General features: G+C 39.8%; 1 protein-coding gene across 5 annotated transcripts in view; it reads left to right on the top strand.

Moving 5' to 3' along the window:
- The window catches only part of LOC139745944 (uncharacterized), a 61251-nt gene that overhangs the window by 15488 nt on the left and 18087 nt on the right, over positions 1–27676 (top strand). For all 5 annotated transcript variants that reach the window (XM_071656657.1, XM_071656656.1, XM_071656658.1 and 2 more), the window contains 6 exons: positions 1433–1587; positions 5963–6073; positions 8339–8511; positions 12683–12854; positions 23048–23170; positions 25836–26075. In XM_071656657.1, the coding sequence (XP_071512758.1) occupies positions 1433–1587; positions 5963–6073; positions 8339–8511; positions 12683–12854; positions 23048–23170; positions 25836–26075 (974 nt within the window). The remainder of the gene's footprint in view (positions 1–1432; positions 1588–5962; positions 6074–8338; positions 8512–12682; positions 12855–23047; positions 23171–25835; positions 26076–27676) is intronic.

Below are 27676 nucleotides of genomic sequence, written 5' to 3'. Positions count from 1 at the left end.
TGATATATATATATATATATATATATATATATATATATATATATATATATATATATATATATATATATATATACGTGCATGTATGGGCATTTATGCATATATGCATGAATATGCATGGATGGGCTGTTCTTCATGTTTCCTGGTGTTACCTTGCTAATGCGGGAAGCAGCAATTATGCATGATAAATGATAATTACTTAATCCCTGCTTCCAGTGTCAGTGAGGTAGCGCCAGGAAACAGAAGAAAAATGACCCATCCACTCGTATGCACGTGTATACATAAACGCCCATATGTGCACATATACATGCATATACATATCAGCATATACATACATACATACATACACATACACACACACAGACATATATACATATATCCATACAAACCTCCAACAGCCAAGATTGAACCCGTGACCCCTGTGCCACAGGCGGGAATGCTACTGCTAGGCTATGGGCCTGGCTAATAGGAAATAACTATTCGAATACTATGTACTGGAATACCCTTCATCTCATGTTGGTGAGCAACGGGGTCTACACCGGTCATTTCCCAACAGGCGCACATAGCTAGCAGATAGCATTTTACCGAACCTAACTGTACAATGCGGAGGTATATGAATACAAACAAAGTGCATAGGAACGCGCACCTTCATAGAACATACAAACCTCCAACATCTGTTGGAGATTTGTATGTTCTATGAAGTTGCACGTTCCTATGCACTTTGTTCGTATTTTTTTTTTCATACTATTCGCCATTTCCCGCATTAGCGAGGTAGCTTTAAGAACAGAGGACTGGACCTTTGAGGGAATATCCTCACCTGGCTCCCTTCTCTGTCCGTATATACATACATATATGTACATATACATACATATGTACATACTCATACTTGCTTGCCTTCATCCATGCCTGTCGCTATCCCACTCCACAGGAAACAGCATCGCTACCCCCATGCTTCAGTAAGGTATCCCCAGGAAAACAGACGAAAAAAGCCTCATTTGTTCACACTCATTCTCTAACTGTCATGCGTAATGCAACAAAACCCTGGAGATAGGAGAGAAAACGCCATCCAAGCATCTCCTGTGTGTAATAGAAGATGATGAATAGGGATGGAAGACTGAGCTTGGAAATCTTTCCTACCTGCATTATAGCATCTATAACTAGGAATAGGAAGGGAGAGCAAATTTTCTCCTGAAGGCTGTTATCTCTTCCTGATGCTGCTTATCTAAGGTGTGACCAGTGGAGTAAGTATAAAAGAAAAAATGAATAGCGTATAAATAATTTCTGTAAGAAACTTATAATGAAAGATATAAATTTATCCAAAAGCAGCCTAGATTTTTTTGTGTAAAAGTTATTTGAGTCTTTATATATTGATTTTCATAGATTTATATTTGTCAGATCTTTAATCACTGTTAAGCAAAGAATATATTTGTCACAGAGATTGGAGAAACGATTGGTATTGGAAGGATAGAGGTGAAGGAGGAAGTTTTGGATCCAAATCATGTATATAGTAGCTGGCATCTGCTTCCAGATCTGTTACTGGAGAAAATATTTCAGTACCTGACACTCTGTCAACGTTATTATGCCTCAATGGTGAGTAATAATGCATTGTGCTTTGGACATTATGGAAATTTGGGTGGGTGATTGAGGGAGTAAAAACTATTTATTATGATTATTTGATTAGAGTACTTAATTTGTTTAAGATGTGTAATAATGGGGATATATATATATATATATATATATATATATATATATATATATATATATATATATATATATATGGAAAAAGGTTATTAGTTACAGTAGGGTTGAGGGTCAAGTCAATTGGGAGGTGAGTTTGAATGGAGAAAGGCTGGAGGAAGTGAAGTGTTTTAGATATCTGGGAGTGGATCTGGCAGCGGATGGAACCATGGAAGCGGAAGTGGATCATAGGGTGGGGGAGGGGGCGAAAATTCTGGGAGCCTTGAAGAGTGTGTGGAAGTCGAGAACATTATCTCGGAAAGCAAAAATGGGTATGTTTGAAGGAATAGTGGTTCCAACAATGTTGTATGGTTGCGAGGCGTGGGCTATGGATAGAGTTGTGCGCAGGAGGATGGATGTGCTGGAAATGAGATGTTTGAGGACAATGTGTGGTGTGAGGTGGTTTGATCGAGTAAGTAACGTAAGGGTAAGAGAGATGTGTGGAAATAAAAAGAGCGTGGTTGAGAGAGCAGAAGAGGGTGTTTTGAAATGGTTCGGGCACATGGAGAGAATGAGTGAGGAAAGATTGACCAAGAGAATATATGTGTCGGAGGTGGAGGGAACGAGGAGAAGAGGGAGACCAAATTGGAGGTGGAAAGATGGAGTGAAAAAGATTTTGTGTGATCGGGGCCTGAACATGCAGGAGGGTGAAAGGAGGGCAAGGAATAGAGTGAATTGGAGCAATGTGGTATACCGGGGTTGATGTGCTGTCAGTGGATTGAATCAGGGCATGTGAAGCGTCTGGGGTAAACCATGGAAAGCTGTGTAGGTATGTATATTTGCGTGTGTGGACGTATGTATATACATGTGTATGGGGGTGGGTTGGGCCATTTCTTTCGTCTGTTTCCTTGCGCTACCTCGCAAACGCGGGAGACAGCGACAAAGCAAAAAAAAAAAAAAAAAAATGGAAAAAGGTGAGAGCAATGGAAGTAAGGGGAGTGGGGGAGGAATGGGTTGTGTTTAGGGAATCAGTGATGGATTGCACAAAAGATGCTTGTGGCATGAGAAGCGTGGGAGGTGGGTTGATTAGAAAGGGTAGTGAGTGGTGGGATGAAGAAGTAAGATTATTAGTGAAAGAGAAGAGAGAGGCATTTGGACGATTTTTGCAGGGAAAAAATGCAATTGAGTGGGAGATGTATAAAAGAAAGAGACAGGAGGTCAAGAGAAAGGTGCAAGAGGTGAAAAAGAGGGCAAATGAGAGTTGGGGTGAGAGAGTATCATTAAATTTTAGGGAGAATAAAAAGATGTTCTGGAAGGAGGTAAATAAAGTGCGTAAGACAAGGGAGCAAATGGGAACTTCAGTGAAGGGCGCTAATGGGGAGGTGATAACAAGTAGTGGTGATGTGAGGAGATGGAGTGAGTATTTTGAAGGTTTGTTGAATGTGTTTGATGATAGAGTGGCAGATATAGGGTGTCTTGGTCGAGGTGGTGTGCAAAGTGAGAGGGTTGGGGAAAATGATTTGGTAAACAGAGAATTTATTAAAAAAGGGGGTGACTGTATTGTTGACTGGTTGGTAAGGTTATTTAATGTATGTATGACTCATGGTGAGGTACCTGAGGATTGGCGGAATGCGTGCATAGTGCCATTGTACAAAGGCAAAGGGGATAAGAGTGAGTGCTCAAATTACAGAAGTATAAGTTTGTTGAGTATTCCTGGTAAATTGTATGGGAGGGTATTGATTGAGAGGGTGAAGGCATGTACAGAGCATCAGATTGGGGAAGAGTAGTGTGGTTTCAGAAGTGGTAGAGGATGTGTGGATCAGGTGTTTGCTTTGAAGAAGGTATGTGAGAAATACTTAGAAAAGCAAATGGATTTGTATGTAACATTTATGGATCTGGAGAAGGCATATGATAGAGTTGATAGAGATGCTTTGTGGAAGGTATTAAGAATATATGGTGTGGGTGGCAAGTTTTTGGAAGCAGTGAAAAGTTTTTATCGAGGATGTAAGGCATGTGTACGTGTAGGAAGAGAGGAAAGTGATTGGTTCTCAGTGAATGTAGGTTTGTGGCAGGGGTGTGTGATGTCTCCATGGTTGTTTAATTTGTTTATGGATGGGGTTGTTAGGGAGATGAATGCAAGAGTTTTGGAAAGAGGGGCAAGAATGAAGTCTGTTGTGGATGAGAGAGCTTGGGAAGTGAGTCAGTTGTTGTTCGCTGATGATACAGTGCTGGTGGCTGATTTGAGTGAGAAACTGCAGAAGCTGGTGACTGAGTTTGGTAAAGTGTGTGAAAGAAGAAAGTTAAGAGTAAATGTAAATAAGAGCAAGGTTATTAGGTACAGTAGGGTTGAGGGTCAAGTCAATTGGGAGGTAAGTTTGAATGGAGCAAAACTGGAGGAAGTAAAGTGTTTTAGATATCTGGGAGTGGATCTGGCAGCGGATGGAACCATGGAAGCGGAAGTGAATCATATGGTGGGGGAGGGGGCGAAAATCCTGGGAGCCTCGAAGAATGTGTGGAAGTCGAGAACATTATCTCGGAAAGCAAAAATGGGTATGTTTGAAGGAATAGTGGCTCCAAAAATGTTGTATGGTTGCAAGGCGTGGGCTATGGATAGAGTTGTGCGCAGGAGGGTGGATGTGCTGGAAATGAGATGTTTGAGGACAGTGTGTGGTGTGAGGTGGTTTGATCTAGTAAGTAATGTAAGGGTAAGAGAGATGTGTGGAAATAAAAAGAGCGTGGTTGAGAGAGCAGAAGAGGGTGTTTTGAAATGGTTTGGGCACATGGAGGGAATGAGTGAGGAAAGATTGACCAAGAGGATATATGTGTCGGAGGTGGAGGGAACGAGGAGAAGAGGGAGACCAAATTGGAGGCGGAAAGATGGAGTGAAAAAGATTTTGTGTGATCGGGGCCTGAACATGCAGGAGGGTGAAAGGAGGGCAAGGAATAGAGTGAATTGGAGCGATGTGGTATACCGGGGTTGACGTGCTGTCAGTGGATTGAATCAACGCATGTGAAGCGTCTGGGGTAAACCATGGAAAGCTGTGTAGGTATGTATATTTGCGTGTGTGGACGTATGTATATACATGTGTATGGGGGGGGTTGGGCCATTTCTTTCGTCTGTTTTCTTGCGCTACCTCGCAAACGCGGGAGACAGCGACAAAGTATAATAAATAAATAAAAAATAAATATATATATATATATATATATATATATATATATATATATATAAAATATATATATTATCCCTGGGGATAGGGGAGAAAGAATACTTCCCACGTATTCCCTTCGTGTCGTAGAAGGCGACTAAAAGGGAAGGAGCAGGGGGGGGGGGGGGGCTGGAAATCCTCCCCTCTTGTTTTTTGTTTTTTTTTTCCCCAAAGAAGGAACAGAGAAGGGGGCCAGATGAGGATATTCCCTCAAAGGCCTAGTGCTCTGTTCTTAACGCTACCTCGCTAATGCGGGAAATGGCAAATAGTATGAAAGAAAGAAATATATATATATATTTATCCCTGGGGATAGGGGAGAAGGAATACTTCCCATGTATTCCCTGTATGTCATAAAAGGTGACTTAAAGTGGAGGGAGCAGGGGGCTGGACATCCTCCCCGCCCGTTTTTTTTTTTTTTTTTTTTTTTTTAAGTTTCCAAAAGAAGGAACAGAGAGGGGGGGCCGTCTGCAGGCCACAGTGCAAAAGTCATCATGTGTGTGGATAATCTCACAATTGCATCATAGGACTATGACAAAAAAGTACTAATCACTCAATCAGAACACTGGATCACTCAAATTGGAATGTATGCATACCCACAGACTTTTGATCACCCAGTTAACCCTGGACAGACCACACCCTCATAATAATGAATGGTCAGTCACTCCTCCATAACAGAACTTTATTCATACAACTGTATGTACATGTATATACCACATTTGACATACAACATTCATTTCCCACATCACAAATATCAGCATAAAGGCTATAAACAAACTTAACTCCCTCAGAACACTTATGGGCACCAATTTTGGACAGAGAAAAGAATCCCTTAGTATCATCTATAAACATTAGTGTATCATCTATAAACATTAGTCCTCTTCCTCTTAAACTGTACTACACATTCCTCTTCATCCACCATGTCTGATATAAGAAAGCTGCAAACCACACGAAACAAAACACTTGGAAATATCACAAAATAATTATTCACAACAAACATTTAATACCTTCGCAATGATCCCAAAAATACTTTTAGTACAGTCTCTTTTTAAAAGGAGATAGCTTAATTTAAGAATTTTTTTCAGGTATGTAGGAACTGGAGTAAAGCATTTGCTTTCCCAAGAGTGTGGTACACATTTGAACTTCATGACACACTTCTCACAAAGCGGAAATTTAACTACTGTGCAGGATGGCAAGTAGGTTCTAAGTCCTTTATTTTTTTTGCATATCTTGCAAACATTGTAATTATTCAATAATTGATTATTTATTTATGTATGTACAGTATATCTATATGTATTTCTTCATACTTGTAACCATTTCCACCACAGAGAGTTAGTTGTTGAACAGATGAACTACGTCCTCACTAGTTGTAGAACAGATGAACAATGTCCCTATTCATATCCACTCTAGCAGTCATGTAAAATGTACCAGAACTAGAGTCATTCATTCAGAGTCACTACCCACAAACCATTCTGTGGTAACCCCTGACTGCTTTACATGCCCTTGTTCGGTCCATTGACAGTATGTCATCTCCTGTATGCCACAGTGCTCCATCATGTTTTGTCCCAAGCATGTCTCTAATGTCATCTTGATCAGTCTATTTTTCTTCATACCCTCTGTACGTCCAGACTATTTCAGTGAACCCAGTACAACTCTCTCAATTGTACAATGCTTAATACAACACATTTCTCTTACACTGTCATTTCTCACATGGTCAACATGCCCACAGCACATACTATATTGTCTTCAGGAATTCCATTTCCGGTATATCCACTTTATTCCATTCTTTTGCATTCTGGGCCCAAGATTTGCTTCCATACTACACTCTCATAAATGCTATTCCTTAAGATTTGCCCATATTTTCCCCATCATATGTTGGCCTCTCCATAAATACACCCCTCAGTGCATCCAGGACCTCACCCCATCGCATTCCTTATGACTCCCTTCTGCCTCCATGTTTCATTCCACTGCCAAGCCACTTTAAGGTGGTTAAAGCGCTCCACTTCTTTTCGGTCCATTCAGACTTCCTCTAAAACAATCCTTGCTTATCATGATGTTGAATTGCATCACCTTACTTTTGTTCACCTTGACTCCAATGTGTCTCCTGTCACACGTTCCCCAACTCTGTCTTCGGCATGAGTTTCTCTCTTGATCTTTCCTCACTCATACTCTCCATGTGCCCAAACCATTTCAAAACACCCTCTTCTGCCCACACATCTCTCTTACCCTTTCATTACTTACTCGATTAAACCACCTCCCACCACTTATTGTCCTCAAACATCTCATTTCCAGCACATCCACCCTCCTCCGCACAACTCTATCTATAGCCCACTCCTTGCAACCATATAACATTGTTGGAACCGCTATTCCTTCAAACATACCCATTTTTGCTTTCCAAGATAACATTCTCGCCTTCCACACATTTTTCAATGCTTCCAGAACTTTCACCCCCTCCCCCACCCTATGATTTACTTCCGCTTTCATGGTTCCATCAGCTGCCAAATCCACTCCCAGATATCTAAAACACTTCACTTCCTCCAGTTTTTCTCCATTCAAACTTACCTCCCAAATGACTTGCACTTCAACCCTACTGTACCTAATAACCTTGGTCTTATTCACATTTACTCTCAGCTTTCTTCTTTCACACACTTTATCAAACTCAATCACCAGCTTCTGCAGTTTCTCCCCCGAATCAGCCACCAGCGCTGTATCATCAGCGAACAACAACTGACTCACTTCCCAAGCTCTCTCATCTACAACAGACTGCATGGGTTAATTATGAATAGATAGAAATAAAAGTCAGTTTGATGGGAAAGAAAGTTCAGGAGATGGGGGTGCCACAAATGTAGAGCTCTCTTCTTGTATTATATAGTTAGGTAATTGCCTCTTGAAGTATACATTTTTCTAACCATATCCATCTTGAACTCTTTTCCTTATCCTCTGATACAGAACACCATATTCTTCATGTATAAGAAGTGCCACCCCACTCCTTTGCATACTAACCCTGGATTAAACCCTCCAAGAAAATTCTTGAACCATCCTTCCTACTTCCCCTTCAACTTGATTTTGTTCTCAGCCAGAACACCAAAATTTCTTTCATCAAATATAGCACTTATCACTCCCTTCTCATTCTAGTTAGATCCACACACAGTCAGACACCCTATTCTTGGCCTTCAAGGACAGTGGCTCACATGGCTCTTTCATAAATCCCTTTTTTTTTACTGGAAATTTTTTGTCATATACCCTTTGTAATTGTGTCATTTGTGAACACTTCAGCCTTGGTATGGATATATTTTGTGTGTTTTCCAGTAGATAAAGCTTTTAGATATTACTGAAATCGTATTGATATAGATTATTAGGGGAGATTTTCACATTGTTTCGTACAACCTCAGGTGGGTTATAGTAAATTTAAGAAGGATTTTATGATAACTAGATTTCATATGCACTTTATTGATTTTCAGAAATTATTAGACCATATCCGTGTCACCACTTTCCTTACCAAGAAAGGAATGCATATCCAGACTTTGATATTTCGGCCTATGAATAACTTATTCAACCTTTATGAATTTCTTCATCTTTCTGTCTACTTGCATAACAATTGCCCTGGGACTTTGGACAATGTGCATACATTAAGGTATGTCTTACAACTTTGATTATTTTCATTTTTTTTATGCTGGGTTTTAAAAACCTTGGCCTGAGTTATGTAGCACGAAGAGAAATGGGTATACATTAAATTTTGCAATATTTGTAAGCTGATGACTTTCTTATCTTTAGATTGTTAGTATTTTGGAAAGATGAGCAAAACTTAATAAAGCAGTGTGGTAAAGACAATTTGAAGAGTAGAGCCAGAGGGATAATGAAATATAGCAGTATCCCTAAGAGTATCTTATTTGTATGTATATAAGAGGCACATGCTATTGAAATTATAGGAATATGACAAAAAGTTTGTTTCTAGTGTAGGTAGGGCAAATTTATTATAATAGTTATAACTGAATGCATTATAACCCAGGACATAGTACAATCAATCCAGTATTAGAAATATTTATCACTGAGGACTTTTACCCAGTAATGAAGATAAGGATAGGGATATACTATCTTTCTGTCTATGTCTTTGATGCCTGTTCCCTTTGGGAACTCCCATGTGTGGGGAGCCACAGATAAAGAGACTCCAAAACTGGTGAACTCCAGTGCCACTTCTTAGCCTTTAATGCCTCACCCTTAACAGGCCAGTGGCATAGGGTAACTCTAGTGCAGTGTTTCAGAGGTTCCTATCTAATGTTCCCACCAACTAATATTGCCTAATGTGTCTACCTAATGCTCCAACATAATACATCTTCTTAATGCTGCCAGCTGATGTTCCTACCCACTTCTGCCTAATGTTTCTACCTAATGCTCCTGTCTAATGTTCCTTCCCACTTTTTCTATATATTGCTCCTACAATTTTGCTAAAAGGGAGGGGTAGTGCATATCTCTCTGAAGAAAAAAAAGTAGAGTTAGGAAGAATGAGTTATGTTGGTTAAGTATTGTCAAGTCGTGTGACAAGGTGAGACTGTATGTTTGCGAACAGAATGCCAGCAGTCCATGTGTGAGTGAGGCAGATAGAAAAGACAACTACCTGAGTCAATGGAGTGCAACTTTACAACCATTGAAGTGCTGGCTCATTACACAGCGATCACTAACCCTTCTGATTCCCAAGTGAGTAGTACTGGTAATATACCTCCTTGGTTGGTGGCTGCCTACCAACTGCTACCTACTTTCTTTTTTTGATAGATGTTATGCTGTTGAAATAATTTGTACAGTTTTTTGAGGTGGAAGTTATATTAGAAATGTGGAATGCAAGAGAAATATGATCTGGATATGAGGGTGTAGACTGTAGTAATTAATGTCAAGGTGGGAGTTGAACCTTTAGGAGAATATGAAGAGTGTGATTGAAGGATATTTAAAAAATGTTGTGTATGAGTGAAAAGCATGTTAAAGATGAGCTCGAGGTTGTATTAAAAGGTTAGAATGAGGAATAAGGGTGCACTAGAACATGTCTCCAAACTGACATTCGTCCAAAATTCCAGTTCTCTCTGCATCATACATTGTTGCTTTCCATAATCTTGTGGTTATATCCATAATGAACTGGCAGTATATTTGCTGTGAACAGTTTCATGTCCTCATTCAAGGAGTTCACTCCACGTTAAGATGGACCTTAAGTTTGGTTGATATAATACACATTTTCAGATCATCAGTTAAAAGATCACTCTCAAAATCCCAATAAATGCCCTGTCTTTCACAAAATACTTTCCATTTTGGGATAATGTACATGTCCATAATCTTGAAAATGCCATCTTTAAATTTTGGTAAGTACTACTGTAGCTGAGCAGACAATTTCAACACTTAAACAACATGTTTACATGCATTTACACAGAATCAGATACACATGCAACAGAAAGTGCAAATTTCTTTGTTTCTTTGTACCATAGTATTTCCAAATGTTAAGCATACCAACATATGCAGTATATTGAACCAAACAGTGATCTTTTCATGTCCTAGTTGCTGCACTAAGCAGAAACTAAACTTGAGTTTTAGATAATTCATGTCCACACAACCACTCAATACTGTATCTGTTTTGATTAAAGTACATTCACTAGATAAGAATCTCGTAAATGTAAATCTTTATTAATTCATGACAGACATATCTCACCATGCAGCTGATACTACACTGAATGGCTTAATGTCATCTCATCTGCTGATGCGTAGGTGGTTGTCAGGCAGATGCCTTTTGACATTAAACACCCTCTTTACTTTCCTTCTTTCAGAGGGGAAAAATAGCTAGAATAACACATCACATAATCCAGTATTTGGATGTGAAATATTCTTTTCTAAAGAATTACTTTTGTTTGTGTTTTAATTCAGAAATTTTGTTTTTCTGTGAGAATATGGATAAAGACATAGTAAACCATGATCTTGGTGAGATGTTGATGTGGGTTTCATGCTCCTTTGTGCATACATTGTTCCATTAAATGCAAGCCACTCTACCATGTTAAGCTGGAATTTTTTTTCATACTTGTTCATCATTTCTCACATAACAAAGCAGCACCAGGAATAGACAAAAAAATTGGCCTCATTTTCTCACATCCACTCTCAAGCTGTCATGAATGATATACCAAAACTGGAGACTTCACTCCACAGTCAGACTCTACAGATCTTTCCATCGTTTTCCCTGACCACTTCATATGCTAAGGTTCAGCTCATTAATGGCACATCATCCCTTGTTTAACACATCCTTCCAATTCATCGACCCATGCACATAGCACACCTTCCTGCATATTCAGGCCTTGAGCCCACAAAGCATCTTGTACAGTATACTTCCCCCTCCTCCTCCTCCTCTTCCTCGGGTTCCATGTTCTCTTGTTCCCTCCACTTCTGACATTTATATCCTCTTAGCATCTCACTTTTTCATACCTGATCACCCTTTCCCACTCAGCGAGGTAGCGCTAGGAACAGATCAAGAAAGGCTGTATATGCTCTCATCCGTTCTCTAGCTGTCGTATAATGCACTGAAACTACAGGTTTCTATCCTCAACCAGGCCCCACTGACCTTTCCATTAGATAGATAACTGTAGTAAATTTCACCACCAGTGAAGAATACGGTGAAGAGACACACTTGTACATGTTGGATCCTCAGTGACCATCTGCTTTACACTTTTCCTTAGATTCCAGTCATTGAAGATCAGTTAACTCCATAAAATGCATGTGATAATTGATGTTTTTGATACCCTTAACCCTTAAAGGACAACACCCTTACTTATATGATTTTCCGAGTGTACACTGTCTCTGAACCTGTCCTTATTGCCTCGTCTCATCATCATTTGAAGTTAGAGGTGTGCTTTAGCTGTATTTAGAGACGCCTTATGTGATAAGCAACATATTACGAGTACTACTCGATGGCTGTGTAGTGAGCCACCACTTCTCTGTCAAGTTCCACTTGTCTGACCCAGGTAGTTGTCTTTTCTTTCTGCTTCACCCACACATGGACTTTTGGTATTTGTCCACAAACATACAAAATCTCTTTGTCACACACAACACTTGACAATGCTTAACTCACACAACTGATTCTTTGTAAATCTAAATTTTCCTGCATTGAGAGCCAAGTGCTAGCCCAGCCTTTTGGCAAGATAGGATCAGTAGATAGTAGTAGTAGGACAGAACATTAGACAGGAATATAGGTAAAAGTAGTTGGTAGGAACGGAAGGTAGAAGTGGTCGGTTGGAAAATTTGATGAAAGTGGTTGATAGGAACATTAGGTTGGAGCCTCTACCAGTAGCCTATTAAGGATGAGGCACTAAACACTAAGAAGAGGCACTGAAATTCACCATATATGGAGACTCTTTTGCTGTGGCCACCTCCCTTGAGATGGTTCGTGAAGGGAATGGGCATCAGAGATGTAAATAGATAGAAAACAACTACAAGTAGTGCCAGAGTTTTAAAATTCCTGAAGTGTTATTTACCCCTATAACACAATGGATAGTATGTCTAACCCTTTGGGGACTCCATCTGCACTTGTATGGGTTGCCTTCAGTGATCATTTCAATTGGAAGCATGCTCTATTGGTATGTGGAGATGTAGTATGTAAAAAGGAATTGCAATGCAATTAGCATTGGGAAAGAATCTTAGAGTGTTAGTTTCCCATATCATTTGTGAGGGCTCAGTGTACTTTAAGGGATTTGAGGGTAATAGATTGTGGATTTTTATGTCACCTGTAATCTTGCATTTGCATCAAAATTAATTTTGTTGATTTTATACTATTCAATCCACAGGTTCCACTTTGCGTGCCAGATAACAGAACGCTCAGAGGAAGTTGTATTTGGCACTGGTGGCCAAATTCTCGCTAAGTTCAAAGAACTAATGGGACTATTTGCTTTTCTTAAGACCCTGGAGTTAAGAGACCTACTCTTGGAAGGATGTGAAGGTCTACAGTTACTTGATGAAGTAAAGTTTTTGTTTTGGTGTTTTTGTTATGGCTGCTGTCTTGATTTACCTAGCAGTCTGTTATTGAATTATATTAATTATTGATGTAATTATTGAAGAATGTGTAGAAGTCGAGAACATTATCTCGGAAAGCAAAAATGGGTATGTTTGAAGGAATAGTGGTTCCAACAATGTTGTATGGTTGCGAGGCGTGGGCTATGGATAGAGTTGTGCGCAGGAGGGTGGATGTGCTGGAAATGAGATGTTTGAGGACAATATGTGGTGTGAGGTGGTTTGATCGAGTAAGTAATGTACGGATAAGAGAGATGTGTGGAAATAAAAAGAGCATGGTTGAGAGAGCAGAAGAGGGTGTTTTGAAATGGTTTGGGCACATGGAGAGAATGAGTGAGGAAAGATTGACCAAGAGGATATATGTGTCGGAGGTGGAGGGAACGAGGAGAAGTGGGAGACCAAATTGGAGGTGGAAAGATGGAGTGAAAAAGATTATGAGTGATCGGGGCCTGAACATGCAGGAGGGTGAAAGGAGGGCAAGGAATAGAGTGAATTGGATCGATGTGGTATACCGGGGTTGACGTGCTGTCAGTGGATTGAATCAGGGCATGTGAAGCGTCTGGGGTTAACCATGGAAAGTTGTGTGGGGCCTGGATGTGGAAAGGGAGCTGAGGTTTCGGGCATTATTGCATGACAGCTAGAGACTGAGTGTGAACGAATGGGGCCTTTGTTGTCTTTTCCTAGCGCTACCTCGCACACATGAGGGGGGAGGGGGATGGTATTCCATGTGTGGCGAGGTGGTGTTGGGAATGAATAAAGGCAGACAGTGTGAATTGTGTGCATGGGTATATATGTATGTGTCTGTGTGTGTATATATATGTGTACATTGAGATGTATAGGTATGTATTTTTGCGTGTGTGGACATGTATGTATATACATGTATGTATATACATGTGTATGGGGGTGGGTTGGGCCATTTCTTTCGTCTGTTTCCTTGCGCTACCTCGCAAACACGGGAGACAGCGACAAAGCAAATAATAATTACTTTAAGGTATCGCTTATACAGGACTCCTTTGCTTTAAACAGGCTAACTTTTAAGCAGATTTGAAGATAAACAGTTTGTTTAAGAAAAAAATTTCTTTATAAACATTTGGGTTCAAAGTTAGATAAGAAGAGCGTGGTTAAGAGAGGTACATGTTTGGACATATGGCGAGGATGAATGAAATTTTGACCAAGAGGTTATGTGTGTCAGTGGTAGCAAGAGCAAGGAGAAAGGGTTGATGGAATTAGTGATGGAAGAGATGAAGTGAAAGATATTTTGAGGGATTGGGGCCAGAACATTGTGGTATACAGGGCCAACATGCTGTCAGGAGACATGATTTAGTCAGAGGAAAACCCAAAAAGGTCTCTGGGGCTTATCTGTGGATAGAGATCTCTGGTTGTAGTGCATTATACATAAGAGTTAGGGAGCAGATGAGGCCTTTCTTCATCTGTCTGTGGTGCTACCTTGCCCTGTGGGAATCAGTGAACAAGTTGGAAAAAAATTACATTTCGCAAGGCTTCTAAAGAATGTGAAACATGACATTTGTGAAATTCTTGTCAGTACAAAAGATACGATGAAAAGTTTTAGATAAGTTTTCATGAAGTTGTCCAGCTTCTTACCTATACACCACTTTTATCTCTGCTAAAATCAACATTTCCATTTTTCATAAGTGTTCTTCATTTCCTTTGTTAGTGAGGTAGTGTTAGGAACAGATTAAGAACAACCTTGATTTTTATTCTTAGAGCCATTATGATGATAACTATTTATTGATTTTGAATTATGGTTGTTGGATTTTGCCAAAAAAATTATGGGAAAAATTATTTATATTGCCTTACCAAAAAAAAAGAAAAAATTATACCATGGCATGCACAGAGCAGCAGATAAGGGAGGAGCATTGTGGCTTAAGGTGTGGTCAAGGAATATGTGGACCAGGTGTTTGCTCTTTTGAAGAATTTATTTGAGATACTTGGAGAAAGAGTGAGTTGGATGTGGCATATATGGATCTGTAGAATGCATATGATATGGTTGACAGAGGGATTGTAGATGCTAAGAATATATTTTTCAGCTATACAACCCCAGGACTCTTTGCTATGGGGCTTCCACAGCTTCAAGGCTGCACTCCAGTTAGGAACAGGAAAGCAGATGGAAAAATGGAAATGGATGCATAGCAGAGTGTATTGATGAAATGAATAGTGTATGGAAGGGGATGTCACTGTCAGTTAGGGCAGAGAAGGTTATGTTTGTATGTATTGGTGTTGTATGAATGTTAGTTTTGAGGCCCTGACTGCTGAGGAAAGGAAGAGGGTAGATATTGGAAAGTAATTGCCTTAGGACAGTTTGTTGAGTGAGGTCAGGTTGATTGTGTACAAATTTATATTTTAAAAGTAAGATGTGGGAGCCTTGAAGAATGTTTGGAAGTCGAGAACATTATCTCGGAAAGCAAAAATGGTTATGTTTGAAGGAATAGTGGTTCCAACAATGTTGTATGGTTGTGAGGCATGGGCTATGGATAGAGATGTGCGCAGGAGGATGGATGTGCTGGAAATGAGATGTTTGAGGACAATGTGTGGTGTGAGGTGGTTTGATCGAGTAAGTAACGTAAGAGTTAGAGAGATGTGTGGAAATAAAAAGAGCGTGGTTGAGAGAGCAGAAGAGGGTGTTTTGAAATGGTTTGGGCACATGGAGAGAATGAGTGAGGAAAGATTGACCAAGAGGATATATGTGTCGGAGGTGGAGGGAACGAGGAGAAGTGGGAGACCAAATTGGAGGTGGAAAGATGGAGTGAAAAAGATTTTGTGTGATCGGGGCCGGAACATGCAGGAGGGTGAAAGGAGGGCAAGGAATAGAGTGAATTGGATTGATGTGGTATACCGGGGTTGACGTGCTGTTAGTGGATTGAATCAGGGCATGTGAAGCGTCTGGGGTAAACCATGGAAAGCTGTGTAGGTATGTATATTTGCGCGTGTGGACGTATGTATATACATGTGTATGGGGATGGGTTGGGCCATTTCTTTTGTCTGTTTCCTTGTGCTACCTTGCAAACGCGGGAGACCGGCAAAAAAAAAAAAGAAAGAAAAAAAAATGTGGTTGTATTTTAATTGAGAGAGCTAACCAGGATGAGCTGAAATGTTTTTATCTTTTGGAGAGAAAAAGTTAAGGAGATCCATGTGTCAGGATTAAGGGAGCAAGGGGGAGGGGGAGACTGGGAAGGAGATGAAAGGATGGTTTGAGATACATTTGGGATTGAGGCTCAAGCATTCAGGAGGATAGGAGGTATGCATAAGTAGAGCGTATTTGCTCAGTGTGGTACATTGAAGGTGACATGCTGTCACTTGGCTTAGCTAGGCATATAAGGTGGTTGAAGTGAATTATTGAGTAGTTTGTGAAGCTTGGCTTTGTATGGAAGGTTCTAGTTTTATTCCAGTAAGAGAGTGGATGTGTGCGTATGAGGTAATTTTGCTTTTTTTATTCTACCTTGCTAAGACCAGAAAAGCAACTAGGAATAGAAGTAGTGGCTGATTTGGGTGAGAAACCGCAGAAGCTGATGACTGAGTTTGGTAAAGTGTGTGAAAGAAGAAAGATGAGAGTAAATGTGAATAAGAGCAAAGTTATTAGGTACAATAGGGTTGAGGGACAAGTCAATTAGGAGGTAAGCTTGAATGGAGAAGAACTGGAGGAAGTGAAGTGTTTTAGATATCTGGGAGTGGATTTGGCAGCGGATGGAACCATGGAAGTGGAAGTGAATCATAGGGTGGGGAGGGGGCGAAAGTTCTGGGAGCGTTGAAAAATGTGTGGAAGTCGAGAACGTTATCTTGGAAAGCAAAAGCAGGTATGTTTGAAGGAATAGTGGTTCCAACAATGTTATATGGTTGCGAGGCGTGGGCTATAGATAGAGTTGTATGGAGGAGGGTAGATGTGCTGGAAATTAGATGTTTGAGGACAATATGTAGTGTAAGGTGGTTTGAATAAGTAATGAAAGGGTGAGAGAGATGTGTGGTGGTAAAAGGAGTGTGGTTGAGAGAGCAGAAGAGGGTGTTTTGAAATGGTTTGGTCACATGGAGAGAATGAGTGAGGAAAGGTTGACAAAAAGGATGTATGTGTCAGAGGTGGAGGGGACGAGGAGAAGTGGGAGACCAAATTGGAGGTGGAAAGATGGAGTGAAAAAGATTTTGAGTGATTGGGGCCTGAACATGCAGGAGGGTGAAAGGCGTGAGAGGAATAGAGTGAAATGGAACTATGTGGTATACCGGGGTTGATGTGCTGTCAGTGGATCAAACCAGACCATGTGAAGCGTCTGGGGTAAACCATGGAAAGTTTTGTGGGGCTGGATGTGGAAAGGGAGCTGTGGTTTCGGTGCATTATACATGACAGCTAGAGACTGAGTGTGAACAAATGTGGCCTTTGAGCCTATTCCTACTGCTACCTCACGCACATGTAGGAGGGGGGGGATTGTCATTTCATGTGTGGTGGGGTGGCGACGGGAATGAATAAGGGCAGACAGTATGAATTATGTACATGTGTATATATGTATATTTCTGTGTGTGTATATATATGTATACGTTGAGATGTATAGGTATGTATATGTGCGTTTGTGGACGTGTATGTATATACATGTGTATGTGGGTGGGTTTGGCCATTCTTTCGTCTGTTTCCTTGCGCTACATCGCTAATGCGGGAGACAGCGACAAAGTATAATAAATATATTATTATTATTATTATTCTTTTATATTTATTCATTATGCTTAGTCGCTGTCTACCATGTTAGCGAGGTAGCGCAAGGAAACAGATGAAGGAATGGCCCAACCCACCCACATACACATGCGTATACATAAACGTCACACACGCACATATACATACTTATACATTTCACCTTATACATACGCATACAAACACAGACATTTTATTATTTTTTTTCATTATACTTTGTCGCTGTCTCCCGCATTAGCGAGGTAGCACAAGGAAACAGATGAAAGAATGGCCCAACCCACCCACATACATTTTTTTTTTTTTTTTTTTTTTGCCCACGCATGCACATATACCTATGCATTTCAACTTATACATGCATATACATACACAGACATATACATATATACACATGTACATATTCATACTTGCTGCCTTCATCCATTCCCAACGCCACCCTGCCGCTCATGAAATGGCACCCCGCTACCCCTGCATGTGTGTGAGGTAGCACTAGGAAAAGACAACAAAGGCCACGTTCATTCACACTCAGTCTCTAGTTGTCATGTGTAATGCACCGAAACCACAGCTCCCTTTCCACATCCAGGCCCCACAAAACTTTCCATGGTTTACCCCAGATGCTTCACATGCCCTGGTTCAATCCATTGACAGCACATCGACCCCGGTATACCACATCATTCCAATTCACTCTATTCCTTGCACGCCTTTCACCCTCCTGTATGTTCAGGCCCAAATCGCTCAAAATCTTTTTCACTCCATCCTTCCACCTCCAATTTGGTCTCCCACTTCTTGTTCCCTCCACCTCTGACACATATATCCTCTTTGTCAATCTTTCTTCACTCATTCTCTCCATGTGTACAAACCATTTCAATACACCCTCTTCTGCTCTCTCAACCACACTCTTTATTACCACATATCTCTTACCCTTTCATTACTTACTCGATCAGACCACCTCACACCACATATTGTCCTCAAACATCTCATTTCCAAAACATCCACCCTCCTCTGCACAACCCTATCTATAGCCCATGCCTCGCAACCATATAACATTGTTGGAACCACTCTTCCTTCAAACGTACCCATTTTTGCAAGATAACGTTCTCACCTTCCATACATTCTTCAACGCTCCCAGAACCTTCACCCCCTCCCCCACCTGTGACTTACTTCCGCTTCCATGGTTCCAGCCGCTGCTAAATCCACTCCCAGATTTCCAAAACACTTCACTTCCTCCAGTTTTTGCCATTCAAACTTATCTCTGAATTATCTTGTCCCTCAACCCTACTGAACCTAATAACCTTGCTCTTATTCACATTTACTCTCAGCTGTCTTCTTTCACACACTTTACCAAACTCAGTCACCAACTTCTGCAGTTTCTCACATGAATCAGCCACCAGTGCTGTATCATCAACGAACAACAACTGACTCACTTCCCAAGCCCTCTCATCCACAACAGACTGCATACTTGCCCCTCTCTCCAAAACTCTTGCATTCACCTACCTAACAACCCCATCCATAAACAAATCAAGCAATCATGAAGACATCACACATCCCTGCCGCAAACCAACATTCACCAGAAACCAATCACTTTCCTCTCTTCCTACTCGTACACATGCCTTACATCCTCGATAAAAAATTTTCACTGCTTCTAGCAACTTACCTCCCACACCATATACTCTTAATATCTGCCACAGAGCATCTTTATCAACTCTATCTTATGCCTTCTCCAGATCCATAAATAGTACATGCAAATTCATCTGTTTTTCTAACTATTTCTCATATACATTCTTCAAAGCACACGGCCAATCCACACATCCTCTCCCACTTCTGAAACCACACTGCTCTTCCCCAATCTGATGCTCTGTACATGCCTTCACCCTCTCAATCAATACCCTTCCATATACAGACATATATGTACACATATACACATCCACACTTGCTGCCTTCGTATATTCCCATCGCTACCCCACCACACATGAAATGGCACCCCCTTCCCTCACACGCACGCGAGGTAGTGCTAGGAAAAGACAACAAAGGCCACATTCATTTACACACAATCTCTAGCTGTCATGTGTAGTGCACCGAAACCACAGCTCCCTTTCCACATCCAGGCCCCACAAAACTTTCCATGGTTTACCCCAGACGCTTCACATGCCCTGATTCAATCCATTGACAGCACGTTGACCCCGGGATTATTATTATTATTGTTATTATTATTTTATTTATTTTATTTTGCTTTGTCGCTGTCTCTCGCGTTTGCGAGGTAGCGCAAGGAAACAGACGAAAGAAATGGCCCAACCCACCCCCATACACATGTATATATATACACGTCCCCACACGTAAATATACATACCCATACATCTCAATGTACACATATATATACACACACAGACATATACATATATACACATGCACACAGTTCACCCTGTCTGCCTTTATTCATTCCCATCGCCACCTCGCAACACATGGAATAACATCCCCCTCCCCCCTCATGTGTGTGAGGTAGCGCTAGGAAAAGACAACAAAGGCCCCATTCGTTCACACTCAGTCTCAAGCTGTCATGCAATAATGCCCGAAACCACAGCTCCCTTTCCACATCCAGGCCCCACACAACTTTCCATGGTTTACCCCAGACGCTTCACATTCCCTGATTCAATCCACTAACAGCACGTCAACCACGGTATACCACATCGATCCAATTCACTCTATTCCTTGCCCGCCTTTCACCCTCCTGCATGTTCAGGCCCCAATCACTCAAAATCTTTTTCACTCCATCTTTCCACCTCCAATTTGGTCTCCCACTTCTCCTCATTCCCTCCACCTCCGACACATATATCCTCTTGGTCAATCTTTCCTCACTCATTCTCTCCATGTGCCCAAACCATTTCAAAACACCCTCTTCTGCTCTCTCAACCACGCTCTTCTTATTTCCACACATCTCTCTTACCCTTGCATTACTTACTCAATCAAACCACCTCACACCACATATTGTCCTCAAACATCTCATTTCCAGCACATCCACCATCCTGCGCACTACTCTATCCATAGCCCACACCTCGCAACCATACAACATTGTTGGAACCTCTATTCCTTCAAACATATTCATTTTTGCTTTTGGAGATAATGTTCTTGACTTCCACACATTCTTCAAGGCTCCCAGGATTTTCGCCCCCTCCCCCACCCTATGATTCACTTCCACTTCCATGGTTCCATCCGCTGCCAGATCTACTCCCAGATATCTAAAACACTTTACTTCCTCCAGTTTTTCTCCATTCAAACTTACCTCCCAATTGACTTGACCCTCAACTCTACTGTACCTAATAACCTTGCTCTTATTTCACATTTACTCTTAACTTTCTTCTTTCATACACTTTACCAGATTGGGGAAGAGCAGTGTGGTTTCAGTAGTGGTAGAGGATGTGTGGATCAGGTGTTTGCTTTGAAGAATGTATGTGAGAAATACTTAGAAAAGCAAATGGATTTGTATGTAGCATTTATGGATCTGGAGAAGGCATATGATAGAGTTGATAGAGATGCTCTGTGGAAGGTATTAAGAATATATGGTGTGGGAGGCAAGTTGTTAGAAGCCGTGAAAAGTTTTTATCGAGGATGTAAGGAATGTGTACGTGTAGGAAGAGAGGAAAGTGATTGGTTCTCAGTGAATGTAGGTTTGCGGCAGGGGTGTGTGATGTCTCCATGGTTGTTTAATTTGTTTGTTGATGGGGTTGTTAAGGAGGTGAATGCAAGAGTTTTGGAAAGAGGGGCAAGTATGCAGTCTGTTGGGGATGAGAGAGCTTGGGAAGTGAGTCAGTTGTTGTTCGCTGATGATACAGCGCTGGTGGCTGATTCATGTGAGAAACTGCAGAAGCTGGTGACTGAGTTTGGTATTATCATTATTATTATTATCATTATTATTATTATTATCATTTCTTTCATACTATTCGCCATTTCCCGCATCATCATTATTATTATTATTATTATTATTATTGTTATTATTATTAGTTGTAGTTGTGTTTATAGTAGTTGTTGTAAGGATGGAGCTGAAGAGGGTTTGCTGAAATTTTCACATTTGTTGTTCTTTGTGACATACGGCCTTTCCATACCTATAAAGCATGTCCTTCAATTTAGATGTCATTTGGAAGAGAATCTTTGGGTCCCTACAGGGTAAGAGATTGTGCTATGTGGGTAACCATATTTCTAGGATATTTTACTTGCTGTAATTACATTGACATGTGACAGAAGGCACCTTTTACATACTGATAAATTGTGCTTTTGAATTTAAATGAGGTTGGGAAGAGGCATTCCATACAAGTATGGCTTGGTTCTTCATGCCATAGAATGTACAAACATGGCTGGGTCCTTATGGGGTTAAAGGATAATATGGTGTTCAGATATGTTTCATGATGTATCAAGTGGTGCTATAAGGTAAATATGGCTGTAGAAAAGAATCATTAGCAAAAGAAAAAAATATTTTTCATGTTATATCCATGATAATGCTATATTTTCATTTTCTCAGTCTCTCAGATCTACCTATCTATGCGTATGTCATTAATTCCACACTCTTGCAAATTGTTCATACACATTGTCAACCCATTTCCACTGTGTAAATGTAAAACATTAACTTCCAAAATTGTGAAAGTCCTTTGTACCATTTTGCATTCTAAGGACATTCATCAAGTGAAACAAGCATCTCAACTTGCATCACCTGTGTACAGAAACTACATCTCTGCTTCCAGTCATGCGCTCACATTCTGTAATAACTCATTCTGCATTATGATGATGTAGTAAGGATGCAAGACAAGCAGCAGATGTGAATGTATAGATGAAGGTTGAGCATTGGAAATGAAATGTTTGAGGACAGTATGTGATGTGAGGTGGGTGGATCAAATAAGTAAAAGCAGGTTAAGAGAGAGGTTTAGTAATAAGAAGAGTTTGGTTGAGAGAAATGAGTAGGATGTGCTGATTTGGTTTGGACATGTAGAGAGAATGAGAGAGGAGAGGTTGACAAAGAGGATATATATGTAAGAAGTGGAGGGGACTCAGAGATGGGGTAGACCAAATTGGAAATGGAGGGATGAAGTGAAAATAGAATTTAAGTGATCACTACCTCAGCATGCAGGAGGGTGAAAGGTGTGCTTTGGATGGAGTGAATTTTGGAGTGATAGCTTATACAGGGGTCAGTACATGCTGTCAGTGGACGAAACCAGGGCATATGAAGCAGCTATGGGAAACCCTGAAAAAGGTTTGTGGGACTTGGTTTTAGGAAGGGAAATGTGGTTTTGGTGCATTACACATGACAGAAAATGGATGTGAGTGAATAAGGCCTTGCTAACACAGGAAACGGTGAATGATTATGAAAGAAAGAAAAGAAAATGTGTAGCATCAAAAAACCATTGCCAAAGAATACTCCATACTGAGTTTGACTGTGGTGTTAAGAGCTGATATATTATCTTGTTTTCAGATATGTGTTACACGTTGTGAGAATCTTCAGACTCTCATTTTAATCAACCTCACCAAACTTGGACATACACTTATCCATCCTGGAGCATTTATTAACCTGCAGACATTAGTCATTTCTCCACAGGTATTGTATTTCAGTTTCTGAGCTTGAATTGTTGACAAAATAGTTTTTACTATTGTAAGAACTGCAGTACAGAATTGATCATGCAGTATCCCCTTTAGGAGAAGTAGCATTATGGACCTTTAAAAATGATGAAGTTACTAAGAATGAAAAGTTGTATATGAACAATTCATTGTTTAATGTAAATGCAAAATTATAGAAATGAAATATATCATGATTATAAACATGACTGGAGAAACTATATAAATCCTTCTGTCAGCTGTTCATTATTGACCATGTTCTGAAATCCAACACTGACCCATGAAACTTGTTTCATTTCTTTATTTTTTTCATTTCACTTGTGCCTTTTTATCTTTTTACTCATCAGAGCTTAGAAAAGTTTGATATATCTCCATTCAGAGCTACCAGCCAGATGACTCCAGTCTACAGTCAGATTACATAGTTTCAGTGTTATTGAAGTTAGAATAATCTGCTTTGTAGTTTGTAATAATGAATGCATAATCAACAAATGAGATATGTATTGTGTCTGAGAATCACTGTATTTGCCCATATATTATCCTTTATTTTATGAATTTTGAGGGAAATTTGTGAAATCTAAGTGAATCATGCCACAGGTTTCAGGGATTTTAGGTAAATATCACTCAACTAGAGACTGAGTGTGAACGAATGGGGCCATTGATGTCTTCCTAGCGCTACCTCTTGCACATGAGGGGGAAGGGGGTTGTTATTACATGTGTGGCGGGGTGGCGATGGGAATGAATAAAGGCACACAGTATGAATTATGTACAAGTGTATATATGTATATGTCTGTGTGTATATACATGTATACGTTGAGATGTATAGGTATGTATATTTGCGTGTGGACGTGTATGTATATACATGTGTATATGGGTGGGTTGGGCCATTCTTTCGTCTGTTTCCTTGCGCTACCTCGCTAACGCGGGAGACAGCGACAAAGCAAAATGATAATGATATAGTAATAATAATCAATAGCTAATGCAGTAAAAGCAAGCTTATCATTATAGGACATTTTCAGGGATTTTAGGTAAATTTCAGTAGCTACTGCAGTAAGAACAAGCATATCATTATTGGACTTTATGATAAAACTAAGGTGAATTGGATCGGCAAAAGCTGTTATGCAATAAGGGGGTTCTAATATTTCTGATATTTATGTTGAAGATGACATTGTTGTCCTATGTTCACCATCCACATTACTCAAATTCTTGACAAGTTGGTGCTTCATTTGCACAAAGGATCGCAGCCACCAGACTAGTTTACTGGGCCGCCACAGATGGCATTGTGTGTAAGGTGTGCTTATTTACATTCTTTACACTGCACTTGTTGGTAGTGATACTGCAAATCTGTGATATTTTTAGTTTATTTTGTATAGATTTAACCTTAGCTTTGGCTACTAAGACATATGAGAGTGTCAGTCATGGTGTCAAATGTAAACACCAGTCCAAATTGATCCAAGATAAAGGAGAACTGTTGGAAAAAATGGAGCATGGTGTTTCGGTACGTAAGCTGTGACATCTACAATATTGGTTCATCAACTGTTTATGATATGAAGAAGCAAAGACAAAAAATATTTAAATTCTATGCAGACAGCTATTCCAAGAAGCAAATGACTTTTAGAAAAACTATGAAAGCTGGTAAGAGTACTGAGCACAATCAAGTGATGATGGAATGGTTTTGACAGTGTTGGAGTGATGGAGTGGACGTGTCAGGTAGCATGATAATGGACTAGGCTAAGGTGTTCCATAAAGAACTTGAATTACAACATGAGCTTGACTATAGTGAAGGATGGCTTCAAAGATTCAAGAAGCGTCATGAAATTTCCATGAATAAAGTGTGCAGAGAAAAGCAGTCTGCAAACCGCAAAGGAGCCACTGAGTATGTGGACAGATTTGCTAAACTCGTAGCTGACGAGCACCTGCATTATTCTGGTAGTGCACACCTAGGAAAACACAAATAACAGAAGACAAAGAAGACCCCATCACAGAATTCAAACAATCTAAGCACAGACTTAACATCTCAGGGTGCTCAAACATTTAATATGTTTAGTTTAGATTTCTAGTAGTCCATGGTATCTTTGGACACATGGGAGATGTATAATTAGTGGGTTAAAGGTGTGTCGATGAATTTTTATAACATGACCACGGTTGGCCCAGCAAAATAGTTAATCTGGCAAGGCTTTGGAACCAAGAGTGCTGGAAAATCGGTGGTGTACCTGTATCCCAAAAGAAGCTATTTCTGCACCATAAATCATTTGATGGAAAGTAGACTTACTGCAAAATGATTTTTTTTTATATATTCCAAAAGGAGGAAATATTTACATCTTTTATCATTTGATTATTTCTCTTGAAAGTTTTTGATTGGGTTGATTAAGGAAGAAATCCTAACTTTCTCACAAAAAATTGTTTTTGTCATGAAACAGCAAAATCATAGTGTTTGGTCATCAGATCCTATTGTTTGTGTATAGTTTTGGGATATGTGACAGAGGGTACCCTGTGAGTTATGCTTCATATTGGATTTTTTAGAAAATAAAGGATCTTTTTATCAATATATGGGCCATGAAATGTGAATATGAACATGTCATAACTTCTTCCGTTGAGATAATCTTAAAATTCTAGTTGCCTCCATTGATATATTTAGATTTTTCTTTCAGAATCTTGGTGAAGATCTCCTTGAACTTTTGGCCCAGTCAAAGATAAGAAATTTATACATAGTACAAAACAAATACACAGAAAATGGACGATCTCTTCACTATAAAGCATGGAAACAGTGTCGAGCTGGTAATCCCAAACTTAGAGTTCACCTTTGCACAGAGGGAAGTTGCAAGAAGGAAATCATTTGGCAACTACAGGCACCAGTCAAGAGCATAGTATATGATACACCTTTTACCAGGGTGAGTCTTGCTTTGAATCTTCACATGGTACTCAATAACTCTTAAGCTTTTTCGTAAAGTTGTTACTTGTTTAATCTAATGACTTCCTGTGAATGTTCATAATTCCTGGGTTTGACTAGCATTTTAGGCCACCTAGAGAATTCGTAAGTCTTGTTTCTGCTTTTGTAGCAGAGATAATTTGCTCAGTTGCATTACACGCTTTGAAAACATTTCTGTCTTTTTTGATTTCAGAGAATGCTATAAATGACTTGGGAATATAGAAAAAAAGAGCTTGTTGTTATCACTGATCCTTTGATGGAAACTTCTGTTGCATATTGTTTACTTTGAATCAAGTTTTCTTCAGAGAATAATTAGAATATACCAACTTAATTACCTAATTAAGTGGGGAATAATCAGTTTATAATCAGTTAGAGTATAAGGTAAGCTTCCTTTGTTGATATCATAACCTTTGCTTCCTTAGGAGAGAAATTTTTTCTTTCCTCCATCAGATGCTAGCTTGTCGTATGATCATCCTAGGCATTTTTGTGATTGTCATTGTATGGAAAAGTCCTTTTAATGGTTGGACTGACCAGAAGTCTGAGATGTGGTCCCAACGTGAATCTGGAGCTTTAAATTTAGGAGTTTGAATCTCATCCTGGAGTCTGAATGTGGACCGAGACACCAGCTCTAATGACTGTGAGGAGAAAGAGCCTGGTCTTTTTGAAATCTATCTATTTAGGAATAAAATGAAATATGTCTAAATCTCCCTAAATCTTGTCATCTGCTTTTAGTATATTTTGGTCTCCCAATACTCCATGTTCCCTCCACTTCAGAAGCACATATCCTCTTTGTTTATCTTTTCCTACTCATTCTCTCTATGTTTCCAAACAGTTTCAGCACACTATCTTCAGTTCTACAAACTACACTTTTTTTTATATAACACATGAGTCTCTTACACTTTCATTACTTAATCAAAGCACCTCACACCACAAATTGTCCTCAAACATTTCATTTCCAATACATCCACCCTAACAAGGGGACCTAGATAGACTCCACAGTTAGTCTGATATGTGGTTGATGGAATTCTTCCCAAGCATATGTAAAGTAATGTGAATAGGGCAGTGAAGGAAGGTCTCAATGAGATTATTATCTACCTAGAAGTAAGATTCAGGATTTTGTGTTTGAGAAGGACAACTTACATGAATTTAAGAGTTTGTATGATGTTCGTGAGATGGGGCCCTCCCTACACAGTACACACACACACACACACACACACACACACACACACACACACACACACACACACCCACACAAACACACACATGAGCTCATTGAGAGAGTTCAGAGAAGAGCAACAAAGATGGTACCAGAATGAAGAGAGCTAAGTTACAGGGAAAGGCTTGAGGCTTTTAATTTACCCACTTAAGAAGAATGAAAATCTACAAAGTTTACAGTGGACAGTTCTTTGAGAGATATAAAGATAAAGCAACCAGTGGACTTGACATGAAATTAAGAATCTTGTAAATAAGGTAGTAAAGAAATACTTTCATAGTATAATAATGGTGAATGGATTGATCAGATTGACTGAGGACATGATTAATGCAGACAGCATGCATAAATTT

This window comes from Panulirus ornatus, chromosome 63 (assembly GCF_036320965.1).
Source record: "Panulirus ornatus isolate Po-2019 chromosome 63, ASM3632096v1, whole genome shotgun sequence".
In the NCBI taxonomy this organism is placed as follows: domain Eukaryota; kingdom Metazoa; phylum Arthropoda; class Malacostraca; order Decapoda; family Palinuridae; genus Panulirus; species Panulirus ornatus.
The sequence above is the reverse complement of the archived record's forward strand: the minus strand, read 5'-3'. Positions and strand labels throughout refer to the sequence as shown.